This window comes from Micropterus dolomieu, linkage group LG14 (genome assembly GCF_021292245.1).
Source record: "Micropterus dolomieu isolate WLL.071019.BEF.003 ecotype Adirondacks linkage group LG14, ASM2129224v1, whole genome shotgun sequence".
NCBI classification, from domain to species: Eukaryota; Metazoa; Chordata; class Actinopteri; order Centrarchiformes; family Centrarchidae; genus Micropterus; species Micropterus dolomieu.
The window spans coordinates 16242519-16264156 of NC_060163.1; the positions used below are offsets into that span (position 1 = coordinate 16242519).

General features: G+C 40.5%; 1 protein-coding gene across 7 annotated transcripts in view; it reads left to right on the forward strand.

Moving 5' to 3' along the window:
• adkb (adenosine kinase b) overlaps window positions 1-21638 on the forward strand; it is a 102975-nt gene continuing 81337 nt past the window's right edge. For 3 of the 7 annotated variants that reach the window (XR_006827987.1, XM_046068042.1, XM_046068048.1), the window contains exons 1-4: window positions 44-362; window positions 3776-3850; window positions 3949-4002; window positions 17047-17125. Coding sequence is in view for 6 of the 7 variants with exons in the window: in XM_046068042.1 (XP_045923998.1) it covers window positions 313-362; window positions 3776-3850; window positions 3949-4002; window positions 17047-17125 (258 nt within the window). In the remaining variant the exon portion in view is untranslated. The other 4 variants (XM_046068043.1, XM_046068044.1, XM_046068046.1 and 1 more) reach the window with 4 other exon arrangements.

The following is a 21638-nucleotide window of genomic DNA, read 5'->3' on the forward strand; positions in this document are numbered from 1 at the left end:
TGTCTCTGAATTTAATCAAGGTGAAACAGGTGAAAGGGAAAGCACCGCGATAACGCGACATAAATCTCCTTCTCCTCTTTATGTGTGCCACATGCACATTGCCTCGGCTCGGGGGAAAGTAACATGCTTACTGCTCCTTCCCTCACATAACCATTAATTTTCTCTGCAAGGTTGCATGCGGTTGACCAATTTTTTCCACCATCATCTGCGGGGAAGGAAGACGCTGCAGCCTCTTACTACTCTTCCCCAGCAGTGAGCAGTGGCTTCCCGGGGCTCCACACCATCAACGCAACCATAGGTGATTCAAAAAAAATGTCTGACGAAGAACCAAATATGTCGACGGGGAGGAAAACAGCGTTAAGGTAACAAGCAGACAGTATTTGTGTTATCTGACGCGGGATGCTGTTTTTAGTTAGCCTGTGTAGCTAACTGTTAATGCATGCTAACGTCCCTGGTGTTGTGGTAAACTGTCAGCAGGAGGTGCAGGGTGAGAAGGCGCTAAGCAGTTTGCACAGTTCAACGTTACATCTACTCAAGTATTCCGGTAAAACCGAAGTTAGAATTTAGACACGGATTGTTCGGTCACAACGATGCTAACCGCAGCTAGCAGGAGAGGGTGGGTTCATCACATGACTGGGAGGCAAGAGTTGTCGCTCAATTTATCCAGCCTTTAATTACCCTTTTTTATTTTTTCAAAAAGACATATAATAGCTTGTGTGGAAAGCGGTCATATTTGGTGTGTAAACAACGGGAGAGGTTTTGTTTTTTTAATATCGAAACTGATAACAAACTTTTACAGTTGCTAATAACAAGTTAAGTGATGCTGTCAGTGAAGTTATTTCGTCATAAAATGTAAGGATTTTGTATCTTAAACATGTCTTATTTTCCAATTAAAAACGAAAAATTTAACAAACGTGAAAATAAATATGACAGCACGAATAAAACAAAAATGTAACGTAAAGCTTGTCAAATAGGGTTATAAACTATGTAGGAAGGATAGCTGTTTAACATATGCCATGTGTCTTTTAATTAAAACATTACCCCAGCGTTGGAATAACTTGTTAGTTTAGTGTCTCTCATCCATAGTGAAGAAGCACAGTAACATAACATTACCAGTGCTGGCAGCCAGCTAGCGTCTTGTTGACATTTTGCATAATGATAAGTGTGCGGCGTTCACTTGACTTGAGGAAAACTTTCAACTGAGCTAATTGTCCGTAGTCACGATTCTGAGTTAATGTTTAAAGTCGGAAAAGTAAATTTTATACAGACTTGAATTGCTCGTGGCGGGGTTTATTCTCAGAATCTTTACCCCCGACTGTATGTGTGATATACTTTCAACACAACACAGTAAATCCAAACTGCTTTACAGTGCAGGGATTTAAAAAAGGACAAGGAAAAGTGTGCATGACAGCGCACACAGAGTCGTCACTCTCATCAGAGAGGCAGAAAACAAGTTATTGCTTCAGAAGTAATATGTGAGCAGAGCCTCTTAGTGAGAAAAACACATGGAGGAGGAAGGAAAATGTCATGGAGGACATTTTGACAGCAGTAGGATGAGCACTTAAAATGAATGATGGCTGTATTTCATGTTGCAGTTTCAGGGTTCTGGTATTCTGCATGCTGGTTCACTGTCATGGCTTAATGGGACACTTGAATAGGATAGAGCTGTCAGTAATGTTATTAGTCACACCTGTGCTTTTCCTGCTATAACAAGTCAATATGTGAAAAACTGCTTATTTGCAGTGGCTATTGAGATATATAGTACTAGTTCTGCTTCCAGGAACAAGCAGGAGCTTTTGTTCAGAGCATCTCAGGTCCCTGTGTTGACAGAATGGGAGTAATATAGTCCATCTTATTTGACCTTGTAACATATTTACACTTTTAAACTTTATAGTAAGCATACAATTTAATTAAATCACTCACAACTACAAAAGTCTCAGGGATGCCATAATACTGTCCAAGACCACTTTATATATATATTGGCCCTTGATATGAAGATAGTAAAGATGCAGGTGACCAGCTGATATCATACCACCAACCCCTCAACACAATAAATACTTATCATCGTCAATAAAATCACTCCAAGTCAAACATAAATGATTATTATTGATTATAAACAAGTCAATACAAATTGTAACTTGGATGATAGCTTACACATGTTGGCACAAACACATAATTTTTTTTTTAGTTTTCCATAATCTCTAATTTGAATTTATTTTTAAAATTGTTAGTCATTATTTTAATGTACACCACAGTATCCCTGAAAATCGAATTGTCCACATAAAATAAGACTGATCAAACCTACTAATTTAATGATTTCTTATAATGGAAGAAACAATCTATGCTCCAAATGTAAGGTGTGGGGTGTCACTCCACAATAAAATTGAAACACAAAACCTGATGACAGACTTGATATTATAATCAGTTGACAAAATATGCAAAAAAAAATATATAGATGAATATATATAGATGTATAACTCATGGTGGAATTATGTGCAAATAATAATGGAATGTTTATAGCTAAAACAATTACACATTTGTTCCTTTTAATTATACCTTTTTTTTTTTAACTTAGTCTCTGCTATGGGTGTTTATCACAGGGTTCCTCTTCTTTCCCATTGGCCCCAAACACAGCATAGACAACTTGACAATAATTGGAACATGTGTAGCCAATCATATGCCTAGAAGATACTGAGACCCGCCCTCTTCCTTCACCAACTAGTCAACATTGGCCAAAGTGCAGCTGCTGTTCCGGTAGTCAAAAAGCACATTACTTTGACACAGAGGAAGAAGCTGTTGACCATTTAATGATCAGGTTTGGCTGCTGAGCTTTCTGACATAATGCCAGCTCCAAGGTAAGATCCAAATGATAATATCCTCCAGTGTTTCCACAGGGAAGAAATCTGCTGTGTTGATTGAAAACACTGCGAGAAAGCATATAATGTCAGACTTTTAGGTTGGTGTATTAAGTTGGGATGGTTTCAGTGAATCTGGATCTTATCGCATCCAATTTTATTACAGATCATTTAAAAGCCAAACTGCTGCACTAGAGAACAGTAATTTTAATACGTTTGTTTGATGTGTTTTATGAAAGTTGGGTAACCTGTTATGAAGACTCTGCTGTCAGAAGTAGACTTTGACCACTATGATATCTTGTTGCTGAAAATGTCATCTAGACTCGAGATGAAAGTGTCATTGGGTGAAAAAATGCAATATTTAAAGACAGTTTTTCCTGCCTTTTGACACAGCAACTTAAGCCTGACCATTCTGAGTGACACAAAAGCTACACGTGTCTGTGCATGTGAACATTGACACATCAGTTGTTTGGAGAACGATAATCCTTCATTTAGATCTTTTCAATGTGCTGAAGTACCTTCTTTTCATTTGACTAATCTCCATCTGAATGGGATGGAAAAAAGAAACTACATTATTGGCAGTTTTTACATTTCTCAGTGCAAGCGGAGGAGTGACCTCTTCCAAAGTCATAAAAATGCATTCATTTGTCTGTTATGAGCTCATAGGTTTGCAATTGTACATGCTTCTGTAGCTTTATTTTCTCATATGTTGTACACATGTCGGCCGTGAGAGAGAAGGTCAGGTAACAGAGGCGGCGGCGGTGAAACTGGTTCATACCTCATCAGAGTTTCAGTGACTTAATTCTACAAATCAGGAACAGATGATTTTCTGTATCACAGCAGATTGTTTGTATCCTCTGTTCATGCAGAGCTTGTGAGTGGGAGTCTGCATGATACAATATGTTTTTGTCTCCCCCCAGTGAAAACACACTCTTTGGGATGGGAAATCCCTTGCTTGACATTTCAGCTGTTGTGGACAAAGATTTCCTTCACAAGTAAGTCTAAACAGCTCATTTGTTTTCCCTGATGGCTTCATATCTCTGTGTCTCATCCTGCTTGTTTTTTTGTTTTTTTTTTGTATTTATTCCTTAAGGTTCGGACTGGAGCCTAATGACCAGATCCTCGCTGAAGACAAGCACAAAGCCTTGTGAGTCAAAACTTCACTGGACTCCACGTGCTACAGTAGAGTTGCGCAAAGTGTTAAAATGACGTGGATCCAAATAAGGGATATACTGGTCATTCATACCCACTACTACCATCTTGACACTTAAGCTCTGCTCAAAATAGCAAAGTTGTAAATCAACCCTCTGTAACTGGGAACCTCAGAAGTTGACGCCCACATTTTTCACACACTCAATTTGTGCCAAACTTTACCAAGAAGCCTCTGAATTTACTACTGCTTTGGACTAAATAGTACATTTATAATTTTATGCGTGTCATTAGATTGACACAAAATTAGCAGTTATTTATTCATGCATGCTCTTTTTCAAGACCCTCCCTCCTTCACATTGCAGGCGTATGCAACAGTAATATTATAGCCTTCTTGAAAAATTGTTTGCATGTCCCCGAACTCCTTTCTTTAGAAATACACCTCAAGTAAGCATAGACTGTAAACAACAGAAAAGACTGTAAAACAGAATCAAGCCTTAATTGCTGACTGACCTCACCCCTCCCCCTCGTTTCTTTAGTTGATTGAGTGCAGATGGTTTCTTATTTAGGGAATTTGTTAACTCATTTTTGTGCTGACTTAAGAGTTACACCATGTGTAAGTAAGATGATGGTGAGAGCAGGCGTTTCCTTTGAAGCAAACAGATCACATATTCCACATATGGGATATGTGATCATTTGTTTAGTGCTTGTCTTTTATAAATGAGTGTGAGGATGTTTTCTTTGTTTAAAAATTATGATTGAATGACTTTTAATAATTAACTTGGAAGCAAAAGACACCAGAATGTCTGGAGCTTGAGCATCTTACATTGCATCTGACATGTTGTTTTTTCAGACTTGTAAATGGTGGCCTTTTAGGCGTTCACTTGTATTCGGCACATTCCACATTAGATTGAAACTTGAAAAGGGATCAGCTCTATTCTGGGAAGGCTTTTTCATTCAACTAAGTGGAGCAGTTCATGATAAATTCATGAACTGTTCATGAAAATAGAAAGATACTCAAATATATCGAAGGTCACATTTTTTTTTTAATTCCTGGATTAACTCGTCTCTTGGTTTATGGTCCAACTTTTCATGAGATTTTATTTTACATTTTTGGGGACACTAGGTAACAGACGCAACATCACTGGGACAGAAAACGTAACCTCCTTCGTGACTCAATCGGGCAGTTCAGTTATTGATTTGATGAATGTTTTATTTTTGTCATGATACAACATTTCATTTAGTCATAAATGCTGGTACTGCAGCCTTTGTGGTGCCTTGTGGCTTCACTGAGAGGATCCCTGAGCTTCTCTCATTCATTTTGCTCATGATGGAGCTTACCAGACACTGTGTAATATTCAGACATAGCCTGTAGCCTCCATTTGGTGCAGCAAATAACTTTTTTCGGCCATTTTTTAAAACCAGGGTGGATTCACTGAGCACAAATGCTCTTTTACAGGAACACTCACTCGGGAACATTCCCACCTCGAAGGTGCCCAGGACAACCACAGTCTTATATGTTGGGTGTAAGATAACAACATAACTCTTATCTGTTGGTCACTGAGCAGCTCCACGTCAGCAGTTTGGTGTTAAGTAGCTTGCTCAAGGGCACCTCAGCGGCTGTAGTGAGGAGCGAGAGACAACTGCTGTTCTTTCACTCTAAACCCCAAAATCATCCCATTGGTCTGGGGATCGAGCCGATGACAGCCCAAGGCAACCTTCGGTTTTCCACAAATTCCCTTGTTTGGTCCAGCACCTGTTGAACAGTTGTTTTTGTATGTGTATACTTTTAGAAAATTGATCTTGACAATAAATTACATGTTAGAATCAGAAGGAGCTTTATTGCCAAGTAGTTTTTTACACATGGGGAATTTGCTTTGGTGACGAGGTGCTACACGTAGACAAACATACAGTATATATCTTGTATGATCCATTTAAGATGTGTAACAACAGCCAAAGCTTGTGCAAAGCTACACGTAAGAAAGCCAAATATTTGTAATTAGTGTCTACAATATGTACAGGGATACTATACTGTATACTGGAGACACACTTTCTGGTACGTCACTGTTATTACCACAATTACATATTATTTGATTTTAATGAAAAATGTCTTTAAGCTGTTCAATTCATATGTTGACATAAAATATGAAAGCTTGGCTTTTATATCTACCAGAAATTATGATTGTTTGACTGTTTAATAGCAGAATATTACATAATTGTTTGAATTAAGTTATATTGTGCATTTTATTTAACGTTTTCGCTGTTTTTCTCATGGAGTGCGATTTGTCAGAGATCTGGCACACTGTCCCATTATTATATGTCACTTTGTACTTTGATGCAGATCTGGATCCAGAAGCAGTTAAGACATTTGTAAACATACTTATTAAAATGGAAAATTTAGCAGATTGTGCAAATGTGGTCTACTCTGAGTGTAGTTAGGTGACCCTTAGTTTTAGTGAATGTTGGTTGATTGAACAATTTCAGACCTGAGAAGTGATCCGATCTGTTTTGGTGTCTTAGTGTGGAAAGTTGAAGCGAATCACAGTGTGATAATTGTAAAATCATAAAACACCAGCGTTATGCTTATACAATATAAAGACAGATCAGTACATCAGACCGTCTGTACCTTACAATAGGCTACCTTGTCAGGTCTTGTTACTTGACAAAGGGACACATGTGACCTTGGGTGGCGGCAGCAGCAGCACAAAGCAGCATCATCAGCAGTGTTGTTCTCCTCCAGCACAAAAGCAGCTGTGTTATCTTTAGCCCCACAGACACTGTTCCCTCCACATTCTGCACAAGGTCAGGGCAGGATTAACATGCGGATTTGGTGGTTTATTCCCAGCACAATGCATTTCAATGCATGTCCCCTCCAATACCACACACAACAGCGTACTCGCCCTCATGTCCATCAATTTATATCTTTATGTACATGTGTTATTTTTTTATATCACATCATCTTATTGACTTATAGCAGTACAGGTTATGAAAAACGTAAGCTTTAGATGCTGTGATATGAGCCACAGCATGCCTGTTAACGATGCTGACGGACTACAAAGTGCAAAGAGGTCATTCACAAGGTCACTGGCCCATGGAAGATGAAGAATGTGACTGAACTGTTGTGACAAAAGACATCATTACTTAAAAGACCAGAATAGACTTACAAGGCTACTCGATTAACACTATTGTTGTGCTTCTGAATCTACAGAGTGTAACACGATTCATTTTTTTTTCTCCCCATCACCCTGGTGGGAGAAAGATCATTGGATGCAGTGCACTGTGGACATGCCTGAATTCAATTATCTAGTCACAGCAGAGCCCATATAATCCTGTTGTGGCTGAGAAATTGCCTGCTGTAGAAACTATCTACATCCCCTGTTAGTACAGGCTGGGGACTTAATGTTTTTTTTTTATTTTTCCTGATTAAGCATCAACTGTGACTTTTGGTGCCTTTTCATCTTTTTTTCGAAGTTGTGCTTCAGTTTTTTTAATATGCAAACTAGAGCACTATTTAGTTGATTCATCAATTAGTTTACCAATGGAAATATTGCAATTGTTTGTCATTTTTAAGCAAAAATGCTCAAAATTTACTGGTTCCATCTTCTCAAATACGATCATTCGCTTGAAATGGAATATTTTTGGATTTAGGGCTGTTGGTTGGACAAGAAAACATTCTAAAGACTATTACGCCTACTATTTTTACTGAACTATTTTGATCTATAAACTATTAGTGCCAAAAAATGTACCTGTTATGACTTCTCAAATGTGAATATTTGTGGTTTTCTTAGTCCTTTTATGATTGGGTTTTGGATGACTCGAGAAAATAATCATCAGACTAATAGATAATTTAAAATAATTGTGAGTTGCAGCCTTTCTAGATTATGAATTGAGTAAATGAAGAAATAATCACAAGATACGTATCCTTCTTGTCTAGTGGTTAAGACTCATACCCTACAACCGCAATATGTCGTGGTTCGTTTCCTGCCCCCGAGGTATATTTCATTCCGCTTGCTTTCTCCCCACGTTTCCTGTCTGTGTCAAGTTTCTACTTTATTCTGCCTAATAAAGGCAAAGAAATACCAACCAAATCATTCAATTAAAGTAAATTTTCAAATCATGTAGTGCAACTCAAGCACTGCGAGAATCCCATACCAATAACTTCCATATAAGGCAGCTGCTTCTTCTCAGTACTTGTATTTTATTTCAGACTTTACAGTGTGGTGGTTAGTGAGTCATGTGGCAGTTGAACCCCCGGGCCTTGTACTGCAACTGCTTTTATTTAGGTGATATTTCCACAGTGGTTTTTGAGCTTCAGTTGAAAGGCTTCTTTTGAGAAGATTCTGGTTTGTTGGAGGACGCCCAAAGTGTTCTGAAATTCGCGTTATGAGAGGAAACCAACTAACCAAAGCACTGTGTTTGACTTCCTTTCTGCCTGCCTAGACATCATTCTACATTTCAGTGGTTGATATTGCAAGATGCTGTGCAGGTCTTGCTCACTTTTTGAAGTCGCTGCTGCCATCGTGTGGCTAAAAGTGTAAGTTTGGTACCTGCAAAGTAGGGAACATGTAATGTCTTTTTATAACTTGAAAAGATTTGAGGTACATATGTGTGTTTATCTCAGATGATCAGACAAATTAGAACATTTATTAGTTAAAGTTGCACTGTTGTCGGAGCTTTTAGTTTATATTTGCATATTTTATAGTTGCATTTGACTTTTGATTGCAGGACTTGAAAATATTTATGTAGTTAGCAGCTGGTTGGTATTTCATGTTAACTTTTCATTTTCTTTTCTCAGTAGTGAATTTCATTGCTCAGTGTGGAATTGCAGTAAAAGGGGTATGTACCTTTTATGCCCAGCAGGGGGCAACAGTAGCCTGCTGTTTACCCCAAGGAGTCTCTATAGGAAACAACATGTCAACATAATGAAAACACGCCTCTTTCTGCGGGAGATTATAATGTGGGCAAATAGACATTTTATTTCAGGATAACAAGGCATTACAGGTTGTTTATAACACGCAGCCTTTCATAATATACCATTCACCCAATCCCTCTTGGGCTTGTTAACCATATCGTATTAGAGCTAATGATTATTAGTCTGTCAAATGAGTGAGTCATTGTTAAAGTGAGTGTATTGTCACCTCTGAGCATGGGGAGGAAAAAAAAAGATCAGCTGGCTCCTTTAATATTAGTCCCGCTCAAACATTTGTTTCACGACTCCCTCTGTCCGATGATAATTAATTGTTTACTTTCTCATCTCTGGATGATGGCGTGACTCTTTTCAGAGGTTATTTGCTCACAGCAATTAAGTTCATCAGCGCTCATCCTCCCTCCCTCCTTCTCCTCCTCCTCCTCCTCCTCGCTCTCTCTGCCCCCCCTCCTTTTCTCTCTTTCTCTATGCTAAATGCAGATTAGCAGCGTCACAATCGCATCCAGAATGAGAGTAAACTCCTCATTATGCCGTGTGACCCTCTGCTGCATGAATAATTCAGCTGCCGCGTTAGTGGCTGGCTGTTATTAGCATTCCGGATGGCGAAAGGAAGGAGAGAAAGAGGGAGTGAGAGGGTGGGAGGCTCGTATCACTGACAGGGCTGACTCAGGGGGATCAGCCTTGGATTGAGACACACATCACACACACATCATCACACGACACAGGAGATCAGTGGAGGTGCCTCTCCACTCACACACCCCGCTGTCTGTGTACATCTTACACACCCCTGCTGCTGCCGTGCAGCTCAATCTGCTTACTGTGAGGAAAACAACAAAGGCCTCTCTCATTGAGTACATGCTAAACACTCTGGCTGCTGGGGGTGTGTGTGTGTGTGTGTGTGTGTGTGTGAGAGAGAGATTTTGCTCTGTAAACACACTTGACTCTACCCCTCTTCCTTTTTTTTTTTTTTTTTTTTTTTAATTCTTTTTATAAAACATAACGAAGCGAATTGAGTGCTAGAAACCCCCGGCGGAGCTATACTGGTGTGTTAGGAGGAGAAAAACTCCCCTGTGTGTGTGTGTGTGTGTGCTCACATGCAAGCATGCGTGCAGAAGCTGCATGCGCTTACCATGGTGCCACTTCACTGGATGCACTCATGCTTGACTGAGTGTGTAGACACATTACAGCCCCCCCCCCCCTTATTTTTGTTTTATTTTTTTTTTTTACTTGTCTGTTGCTGAGGCTGAGTGCTGTACTACAGTACTTAAACTCACCTCCACCAGCCTGCTGGGGGGTCAGAACATCCAGCTCCCCCTGCCGCTGAGGGCAAAGGTCACGGGCCTGCATCCATCAGCCTGCCTCTGAGCCAAAGAGAGAGAGCAGAGATTAATGGCACTCAACTTGTAATTGAGACATCAGAAACATGTTGCTGCTCTTGATGTTTTATTGATATGCATGAATCCAAACGATTTGGGATGCTAGCATGAGTCTGATGTGCTCACCAGAGGTCTACTCAGCTGTAAGAAATGTGGATCTAGACCCTTTTGAATTATAAAACAAGATAACTTTTCAAATAATCAAAATAAAGAAGCCTCATGTCTTGTTATGATGATGTTTTTAGGTGAAATAGGTTAACACACAGTGATGCAGGGTGATTGCTCTGCATTTAGAGCATACATGCTGCATCACGGAGAGATGGCTGATGCAATCATAATTAAAGCTTGTCCTCCGACGAGCTGCAAATGCCTTCCTCTTGTTGACAGCGGTTGCCGGCAGGTGGTGCCAGAAGGAAACATCACAAGTCAAAGGGAGTGTAACAAACATAATCGCCTGTGCATGTGGGCGACCCCCCCCCCCCCAACACCCTCCAACTCCCCCCTTTTAAAAGAGCGTTTTATAATTAAAATGTGGGCGTCTCAGCCAGTACATACAGCATGTTCAGTTCAGACAAGCATGCTCAGGGCTATTTTTAGTCATCTTTGATCCCCAGCAGCCACACAGGAAAAGCCACTGATGGCAGCAGCCGTGATACATGTAGGCTAGTTAGTGTACTATCTGTGCTGATCATTTCTCTACACCTAGCCTGTGCAGTGGTAGAGATGGGAGGCCTGACTGGTGAGCAGCAACACTACCTGTGTGTTTAAAGTTCACACTGGCCCATATGGTCCCCGCAGTAGGGGGTGTTGGTGGAATTATTCACACGAGGCGCTCTGAATCACTGAGATCCTGGTATCAACCTCCAAGATAAGGGGCACGTCTCAAAGGCTTTGTGCTACGGCTTCAAATCTCAATCCTCAAGAGAACACCAGAAGCTCCATCCTTGCTTACACACTCCGTCTTCCCACTTTCTCTCCCTCAATGTGTCCCTCTTTCGCTCTCTTTCATGTCCTCTCACGCGCTCTCACACTCCCTCTCCCACATCCACACAGTACTGTGTGACAAACAACGCCACCCTCTGCAGCGCGAAGCCAAAAAGCTGTGACATTTTAGAGGAAATAATATGAACTCATCCTTCATGACCAGATTTTGCCCCCACCGCCTAATCCTTGAGTGCAGCCTAATTAAGTACAAACGGCAGTCCTCGGTTAATGCCAACAAACTGCTGCTGGATGGCTGATTTAGTAAAGGGATGCACAGTTTGTTGTTTCTGCATTCTAATGCAATTACTCACCCATTGTGACCATGTAATTGTGCAGCCATTAATTGTGCATCCAGTCTGTAATGCAGAAAGGCTCATAGCTACTCAGAGGGACATAAGGCGGGTTGAACAGGGATCTTACCGAGATACCTGTATGATGGTGATTTCGTAATGCTTTTGTGCAAATAAACATTCATCCCTTACTGTAGTGTATTAGAAGATGTCAGAGGACAGGAACAAGGCCTTTCTCGCTATTTGAATCATGACTCATTTGTGTTCGGCACTTTTATGTGCCTCATTCTTCGCCATCTCTTCCCATCCTGCCCTAATGTTCCAATGATAAGAATGTCCTATTCATTCTGCGTTCTTCACCGGTTGCTACAGTGAGCGAGAGAGAGAGAGACTCTACAGGCATTGAATGAAAAGCACATCTATTTCTGAGGGGGAGCGCAAGCATGGTGGAAGATAATTATTGATTTGAAATAAGAAAAGATAAGGCTCAACCTTGAGCAGCCCAGCGATAGCACACAGAACAGAATAATTAATGGGCCTGTCTTGTGTTGGGACAAGCTTTCACACTGAGACGAGCGTATTGATTTTAAACAGATAAACTGTGTAACCCTTTGTGAAGGGTTTGACAAACAATTTAATTGGGGGGGGGGGGGGAAACAACAATATTCTTCACCCTTTTCATCTCCCTTTCATCACATCCCCGAGCTGTTTTTCCTCCGCCTGACCTATGGAAACAATTACTGTGCATCAGGCCTTGTACTGCCTCCAGACTACCAAGGAAGGCTGGTGTAGGATGCACACACTGATTGGGAATCTAATCAATGGTGGGACCTGTCTCCACTCCTGATGCCTGTGTTGAAACTGGGATTACCAAAGCCTTTTAGCTGTGTTTGCCCCCTCTCTGCTTCTGTCAGAGGGAAAGATGTGTCTGCCTGTTTAAGTGTACCTGGCTGCTGCAGCTGAAGCAGAGATAATTTACTGTTGCTGTAGAGCCCTCCTTCTACCTAATCCCCAAGGAGAGCAGCAAAGGAGCCCCCAGTCATCTCACTTCTTCTCCTTGCCCTCCCCTGATTAGTGATAGGGGCTGTTTGATCATGTTTCCCTGCCTGTCCTTGTGATTTGTAAGCTGTTTAAACGTGAACGAGGCAATTAAATAAGGACGAACGGAGGAGAGTGGGTGCCGCGGTGATCATTAGCGATGAATTACCCCGGTGTGCACTCAAACACTCGGGAGGACTTTCACGCGGACCACTCCCGAGGATCCAGATCCAATCTAGCCATTGATTAACAGAGACTTGTTCTTCCTGTGAAATCACTCGACGGGGATTTTAGGGCACTCATCCGGTCTTATCAAGATTGGCTAACATCAAAGGCGAATGAAGAGGGATTGGGTAAATGGGCTCGCCTTGCCCTCCATGTAAGAGACTTAGAGGAGCAAATCTTGAATTATTGCCTCATGTAAATAATCTACTTGGCTCGTTTTTTGGGGGAGGTGAGAGAGGAACTCATGAGTCACTCGGGGCAGAGAACACTCATAGTACTTTGGAAGCTCTCATATTTCCCTTGATGGGAAACAACGGTGGGGGCCCCATCCCCAAGAATGTAAACAACACAATGTTCCTGACTTGTGTGATCTGCCCCAACAATTTCAATGTGTTAAGCCAGGGAGATGTAGAGGTATTAGTTTTTGAGAAGGACTCTCATATCCTCTGAATACAAATATTCCATTCAGTAGCCCAATTCCCCTAATTTGATTTAAGATGAATAAATAAGTGTCTCTATTAGTCTCAAATTGGGAGGTATGAAATTGTTGTTGTTTGTATAAGAGCTGTATTTTACCAGATTGTAGGGGCAGTCTTATGTAAAGGATGGTGTTATATAACACACCCTGTCCATACATTGGTGGAATGCATGGCATAGTTGGAATTGCTCTTCCATTGGAAAAACACCAGCAGGTTTTAAAGGCAGAGGTTACTGGCTGAGGACATTTTGTTCAAAACAATTTATTTTTCCCTGTTCCCTCCCATCACAGAGTAAGCTTAGACTGCAGTAGATGGAATGGGATTTTCTCGTCCTAAATGGCCATAGGGGCCGTTTACGGTGTCATTGCTATGGGATCACATGATGTTTGAGGGTGTAAAGGTCTCGAGGCAGCTGCTCCTTTTCGGATGGGATTTTCGAGGCATCCAAGAGCAGGGCCCCATGCTGTCTGCACTGAAAGGTGGAGCAAATACTTCTAGGAAGGAAAAAAACTGAAATCCTCAGAAGCTGTGTGTCTATTTGAAATGGGTTCTGGAGTCCCTCGGCTGCCTTCATGTTATAAACACCCACAGTGCTCAAATTCTTCCTTTGTCAAGGAGTCATAACAGGTGTCTCAGGAAGGATTTTTTTCCCGGTTAGCATATTTTCCACTTGCATGGAAAGTTTTTCTTTCTTTTTTTTTTTTTCTTTATTAGGAACATTCTGCCCTGGGTAGACCCCTTGCCTTGAGACATGATATGCAGACTTTCTTTGAAGCAGTAAAGGTTACTTTCACACTCGCTCAAAATTCGGCCATGCCTAGTTAAATCAGGTTGTGCTGAAGTATTGAACACCCCTGGCTGACATGTGTTGGTAAGCCATGATGCATTTTGCATACATATAACTCCTGTCTGCAGCGAGTATATGCAACAGACATGATATATTTCTAGGTTCAACTTTAAAATTCAAGTTTTCTACCCCAAAATTTGCAACCTTTGACCTTGCCTGAAAACGTTTGGTTTTTTTTTAATCCAGAAAAGAAAATGCATTGGCCGAGCTTTTGCATAACCAGCACCTCTCGGGATTATACTCGAGCATTTTCTCAACAACCACTCTTATGCAGTTCATTTAAAGTGGAATTACACTAAACACCATAGGGAATGGTATGGTGCATCTTGAACTATTTACCATATCATTGGATTTTTCCCCCCTGACGTAAATACACTTACAAATGGACAGTCGTCAATTTACTGTTGAGAGAAAAAAGCCAAGGACCTCCTAACGTACTGTATCATCTTGACTGCAGTTAGGTCAATTTCCTTCGCAGGGTGGGCATGTTTATATAGCCAGCCCCCTGGGAGGCTGTTTGTATGAACGATGTGGAGAATACACATTATTCATGTTCTTAGCTCCCCAGATAAAGACTCTATCTCTGTGTAGCCAAGCTTTGCATCGCGCTACGCTTAAGCATTGAAGCTATTGATGTTTGAAATGGCAGTATGATGGGAAAATACAAAAATGATAGAACCAGGCTTCGGTTCCCTGTAGACCCAAGGGTGTACCTTTTGTATTATATTGGAAAACTAAGCAATTATTTACTCCCCACTCCTGAATGTCAGTCCGTTTCTAGACTCATTGTGTTTAGTCTGTTACAGTCATTTCTAAACTTTGCTGTATGGTTCATACATCAAGCATTTAATCACATGTGGTTTCTTCCTAAACAAGTTATCTGGCTATTGAGGTTTTTGTACACAAAGAAACGGTAAAACTTGTTTTTTGAATATCTCTGGAAACATCACCTATGAAATATAAAATAGCTGCATGTCTCTGCCAAGTGAAAGATGAATAGTTTCTTTTATTTCATGCATCCCTTTGAGGAAGCAGTTCAAGTTCCTCAGAAATAACTTTCTCTGCTCATCTTGCTTTAATACTGTATGGCTAACTACAACCATGTGTGGACAATGTTCCTCTTTTGCTTTTATCAAGCTGACATTTAGACCCTAACTGCCTCTTTTCAACTGCAGCAACATTTGTGGTCAAGTATCCCATTTAACAAAATCCAGCATTTGCTTGCTGCCTTTTTCTACCTCTTTTTCAGCAGTTTATATAAACAGCTTGCACTTGGAATGTCACAGTAGATGCCACTTTCAAGTTTATTATACTGCAGAGATGACTGCTATCTTCTTTACAGCCAAGACAGAAAGGAAAGCAAAACATTTTGATTATTTAACTAAGTGATTCCCAACAAGGGTGCAGAGCAGAGTAGCTCCATGCATGAAAATTATGTTTTCATAAGACATATATATCTACATAGAGTAAGCTATAACATCTGAACACTTTCAATTAAGAGTGCAGGAAATTAGTAAGCAAGCAGATTTGTCTAAACAGTTAACTATTAGAATTAGCTAAAAGTAATGGATAGATGATTGAAATAGCTAAAAGTAATAGATATATGTATGTGTGAAATAGTTAGTTAAAGCTAATGGATTAATAGTCTAAATTGCTAAATGTATCGCATAAATGGTAGAAATAGTTAGTTGCTACTCTAAGTAATAGTAGAACAAATGCAGCCTCAAGTAAACTAACCTAAACATTGACAGTTAAATTGTATGAAAACATCAGTTTTTTATACAATTAATAGTGTTAAATAAAATCCAGTGTTAAATCATATTGACACTATAAAACACATTTTATAGTGTCAATGAAGGGGTACTTAGTTCATCTGACAGTACTGTGGTGGTCAGATAACCACTGACTTAAACCATAAGAAGTGATTTTGATAATAAACAAAACGAACGTGCCTAGTAGCCCCATGAGCCAGAAGAACAAAACTTAACCCTGACAATTCGTTACTTACTATCACTATACCAATCTCAACTGTCCTATTAATGATCTTAATGTTAACACCAGCATGTTAGCATGATAATGTTAATTGCTAATGTTAGCATATCAAGCAGACATGGAGCAACATCCAAAGTCCAGTATTAACCGTCATTTTATCTCTGTTTTGGTTTCCACCATCTCCTGGGAGAAATATTAAACTGAAAATATTGATTAGTGCAGCTTTATTTAAGGTTTTCATGCTAGTGTGCAAAGATTCTGCATACTTAATGTATTGTTGACAAATGTTAGCACCTTATCATGCTAATTATTATTTTTTAAGTCTGGCATTTTGGTTTGCTAACTTTAAGATGTTATGTAGCCATACTAGGATGTGTTTAATATGTGTTTAGCATGTTAGCAGGTTGTGATGCTATCATTAGTATTTCAGCATGCTATGTTACTCTGGTTCATATCACAACATGAGACTCACAGGAATTTGGTTATCGTATCCTGTCTTGAATTAGAGAAAATATGACATGTTGATAGTGATATAAAGGCTGAGGGATCACCAGAGCCATTCTTTACACCACAAATGTCTGTACCAAATTTCACGGCAGGTTATCCAGTAGTTTTGAGATATTTCACTCGGACATCCTCTTTGTTCACAGCGGCTCTTCAGCTGTATCTGTGTAACCTCTACTAATGGATATTTTATTGTATTGATTTTATTGACTCATTTGTGGCGCACACTCCTGCTATGTTGTAATGTGACAAGTATTCAGAGACGTGTAGTCTGCCCATGCTAAAAGCGGCCGTTATCTGGTGTTTACACTAAGGTTCTCTCTGTGGTTCATTTTGAGTGTTGTCTTTTTTAACAAGTCTTGTACTTATCTTTATTTCAGGTTTGAAGAAATTGTCAAGAGGAACAAAGTTGAATACCATGCTGGTGGTTCGACCCAAAACTCTGTGAAAATTGCTCAGGTTAGTCTTCTCTGGCACTCTGCAGTGTGCCTGAATGTGTTTTAAATATACAGTGGTATGCTTGTAACCTTCAGCCTGGCAGCCCTGGGAATACAGAGCATAGCTGCACAGCATGTTGACACATTACAGTTTTAGGTGTTGTGAATTCATCAGACCTGCCACAGAAAGAGAAAGGTGGGGAGGAATCATAATATTTGCAGTGTTATCTAGTTGGCCTAATTTCCTGAGACATATCAAACATCAATTAGAGAGAATTACAAGTAGATGCAATTAACATGTCACAACAAATTATATCAAACAAATGCTGATCTTCTCCGTGGCTGTTAGACAGACTTGAGCATCTAAGAAAAATTGGTGACTGTCCAAATCTGAAATGGCAATCTGAACATGAGAAGATTATTCACTGAATCCTTTTTTTAAGTGACTGCAGTAAGTCTGTGAATTTGACATGCAGTGATTAGCTGCTGATAATGCTTTGGTCTGCTCACAATAAACAAAGAAAAAAGCATCCAGCTGAAAAATAATTCTCTTCCGAGGAGAAATAAGTGCAGAAGCTAATTGAGAGGCTGATGTTTGTGAAAGTGCCGACTCTTTCTTGTGTGTGGGTTTTTTGTTTGTATGTGTCAGTCCAGTGTGTAGAGTTTGTATTTGTACACATGGGCTTGTGTGTGCATTTTTATGTGTGTTTTGTGTGTTTAGCACAAGATAGATACAGAGAGAAGGAAAAGAAAGCAGGCGGGCCCTCAGGCTGCCACCATCTCCATGCTTTGGAGACAGTTACCATACTTTAAAACGACACGCATACAAAGACTTTTTAATTATCAAGATCAAAAGCATTTACATAAACCTCAGTCACTCACAGACATTAACTGCCAACTTGATTTTATTCCTCCCCTTGTTTTTTAAAAAATCTTGTGCATTTGTTGCAGTTGGATTTTAAAGACTGATGAACTCTTCCACTTGAGTCAATTACCTTGAAAATTTGAATGGCAACATTTTTAACAGAGATTATTTCCTCCTTTCTTGTCATTACACTAACTAAAGCCGCAATCTAGTCAGACAGAGACCTTGACAAGGAGATTTCCACATTTTTATTTAAGAAGACACTGAAGAAAGTGACCCAAGTTGCGTGTCAACTCCGTTGTGAAATCGGATGGAGAGGAATATTTTTATTGCTCGAACGTTGCTGGAGAAAGAGTCGTCATGGCCTCTGTGCCCTGTGAGAAGCGTTTAGTCAACTAAATCATTCTGTCTTATATGGCATGGCAGACCCCAGTCAAATGTTATTCTGCTCTGTTTATTTGGATATTTACCCCCTTCCAAGGGAAGATGTAGAGCTGATTCTGAAATGCTCAAGATAACAAGAGTGTTTTCGTCCCACACCCAGAAGTCTCAGAAACAGTTTCTGTCAATATATACCTTGAAGCGCTGACTTTTCCACATTTCACTTTCAGGTGATGGTGTTCTTTTATGAAAAATGTATAATGCATAACCGGCTCCCAGATTATCACATTGTAGCACTTGCAATATGTGAAACTTCAAACCCTGCTGTATTGTGGAAGCTGAACCTTCAAACATGAATGATATGCACTGCAGCACTGAATCCACATCAAAGGGCCCAGTGACTAAATGAGATGCTCGATCCAGGGCAGGTTTGCTCAGGAGCACCATCGCTGCTGGAGGAGAGAGAGAAGTGTTCAGAGGCTTTGCACAGGAATCACTGCACACACTGGGAAAACCCAGGGTGTGGGAGGATCAATGCCTTTGCCAGTAGAACTTGTACTTTCCTCCAAAACCCAACCGCTTCATCGGAGGCTGTAATAGGTTAAATAGTGCCGCTTCATCTGAGTTAGGATTTCTGCACTATCAAGGAAAACCTAAACCTCGGCTTTAAGAAGATGCAGAATCGATGGTAATTGGATTTAGTCAAATGAGAATTGACCAAGCTGAAGCTTAGATGGATAAGCATTGTTTCCCTCTAAACACCGCCTCTGCCCCACTCTTTGATCGAAATCATCCGTTGCAGTGTTTGCCAGTCCTCAATTGGTTGCACTCAGTGCTATCTTTAGCACTGGGACTCTTTTTGTTTTTTTTCATCTTCCATGCATTATGGCTCCTGTCACTTCTCATCCATATTCAAAGCACACATTGTGACAAACTAGAAGTCCCAAGGTAGATGTATCAACACATTTTGTACTTCCTTAGCTGTGCACCAGTGTTCCTCAATAAGCCTTAGATCTTGTTTGGATCAAGTCAGTGAAGTTGCAAGCTTGTATGCAGAGCTCTCTGGCTCTGATCCCTAAGAAAAAAAATGCAATGATAGAAGTGGGTTGGAGGTTGTTGCCTTTGCCCAGGCTCTAACAAACACCATGCCCTGAAGGGGCATCCGACATAAAGGCTCACCTACTGGATGTTGCAGGGCTGTAAGGTAACAAAAACCAGCCCAGCATTGCTTGCTCACATACAGCCTCACACATCAAAGGGCTTCTGCTCAGATACGGCACGGTGGGAAACAACAATCATATTTTTTTCAGTCATTTACAAAGTTGAAGGGGGTGAAAAACTGTGGCCTTTCTGAGCATGTGATCCAGAATTTGGTACCGCCAACCACGCATGGTGTTTATCACAGGTGACAGAATCAGTAGGGGGAGTCAGTTGACTGGAGGGCTGTATCAAGAAGCACAGTCAATTCATTTAGACAGAACATCAAAGTCCTCCAACAGCTCCTTAGGGCCCAGAGATTGAAGTCTGAGCAGAGACAGGCTCATAGGGAGTTATTGCTGCTGCCAGGGAAGTAGATCCTACTCTGAGTGCCTCGTGTAAACCGTGCATTCTCATTATGATCGTCACAAATCAACAGCATTGACATATTTTATTTCTTTGCACTGTAAGCAGACTTTGTACCTATTCACCAAAGGAACAAATTGTTATGCTTAAGTGCCCTAGCTGTGAACGTGTCACACAAAGTTATGATTAAGTATGTTCCCTTTTTCTTTATTTAGATTTTGTGCGATGTTTGCAGTCTATATCATCAATTCAAACTGATGTCTTAATTATTGTTTAGAAAGTAAAGGCTTTTGAACATTCTGCCGTCTCTGTTATGGTTATGATGCCTGTTTAACATTTCCTCAGTCTTGGTCAATCGTGGAAGGGGTGAATGGGGCCCAGTCTTGGATGTTGGCTCTGAGCTCTTAATTGGAAACGCATGTGCACCACACTGTTGAAAGTTGTATTTAAAAAACAGAAAAATCCCACAGCAGTACTTGACTTCGACAAAGGTCCTCACCAGCTCATATTTTGTAGGGGAACACTTAAACTGGGTTTGATGTCTCATTGAAAGCATTGACTTATTTCTGGGGTTGAAAATATTCCATGACCTAATGTTTGGCTTTTGCAGCTCGTTTTGTTAAATAAATAAAGAACAGCAACTTGCCTCCATTTGAATGGGCTAAATGAAGAAATGCCTGCGTCTGGTTCCACTTAGAGAAAAGAGGACAGTTGGGGAGAAAGAGTGGAGCTTTTGTGTTCAAACTATGTGACTGAACTTACAGGAGGATGTACTTATGGTCTTAAATGGGTGTTCACAATTTTACTGCTTCATTCTGTTTTTACTTACATGCTTAAACTTTATGATCAGTGTTAAAACAAATATTATTTGTCTATGAAGAGATGCATAAGAGTTTTGACTTTTTTGTTTTGTGTTTTGATCACTTTGAGTGAGCTTGTAGTTGCATAGCTCTCGGTGCAGCTGTGCCGAAATGTGCACGCTAATGACCGATTAAGTCCTGAACCCTGGTGGGCCTTTGAGTTTCACGCCACAGAAATCAACTCTCTCAAGTATGCGCCTGTTGTTAGAGCAAAAGCCTCTTGTTTCTTTTAAGACAGGTTAATTGCAGAACCACCGTTAGCACCCGCTCTGTGTCGTTTTATGGCACCGGGGTCTTGCCATTTCCTTCCCATTACGAAGCAGTGGAAGGTCACAGTCTGTTAAGCTTCTTGTGAGAGATGCATGAAACCAAATAGATTTTTTTTTTTTTTTCTCCTTTTCATTCCCATCTCCACTCATTCTTGACATTCCAGGTGTGCAAGTATGCACTTGAGGGGGGGGCTGCCATTGTTTTCCTCAGCACATGCAGGGGAAGCAAAGAACGCCTCATTCGCTTTGATGAGCGATGTGTTCATGCGTGGGCTTCAATGTCACCCGCCATGAGGCAGCTGTGAAGTCGCAGCTCACGTCTGTGGTGCCATTTACTCAATGATGAAGTGGGGAGATCTCTGTTTGTTCCACATCCACCTCCCTTTTACACACACATACGTACATGCACACACTGTCTGAGCATGTGTTCCTCCCACCTCAACTGTATTGTGACTGTATGTCACAGCTAATACCAGCGTGCATTTAAATCTCCAGCTCTGTGATCACAGTGATAAAGGTTCACTAGGCGATTATGCAAGGCTTTGTCATACTGATTTGTTAACAGCTGATGGCCCCACCGCGTGACGCCTTCTTTCT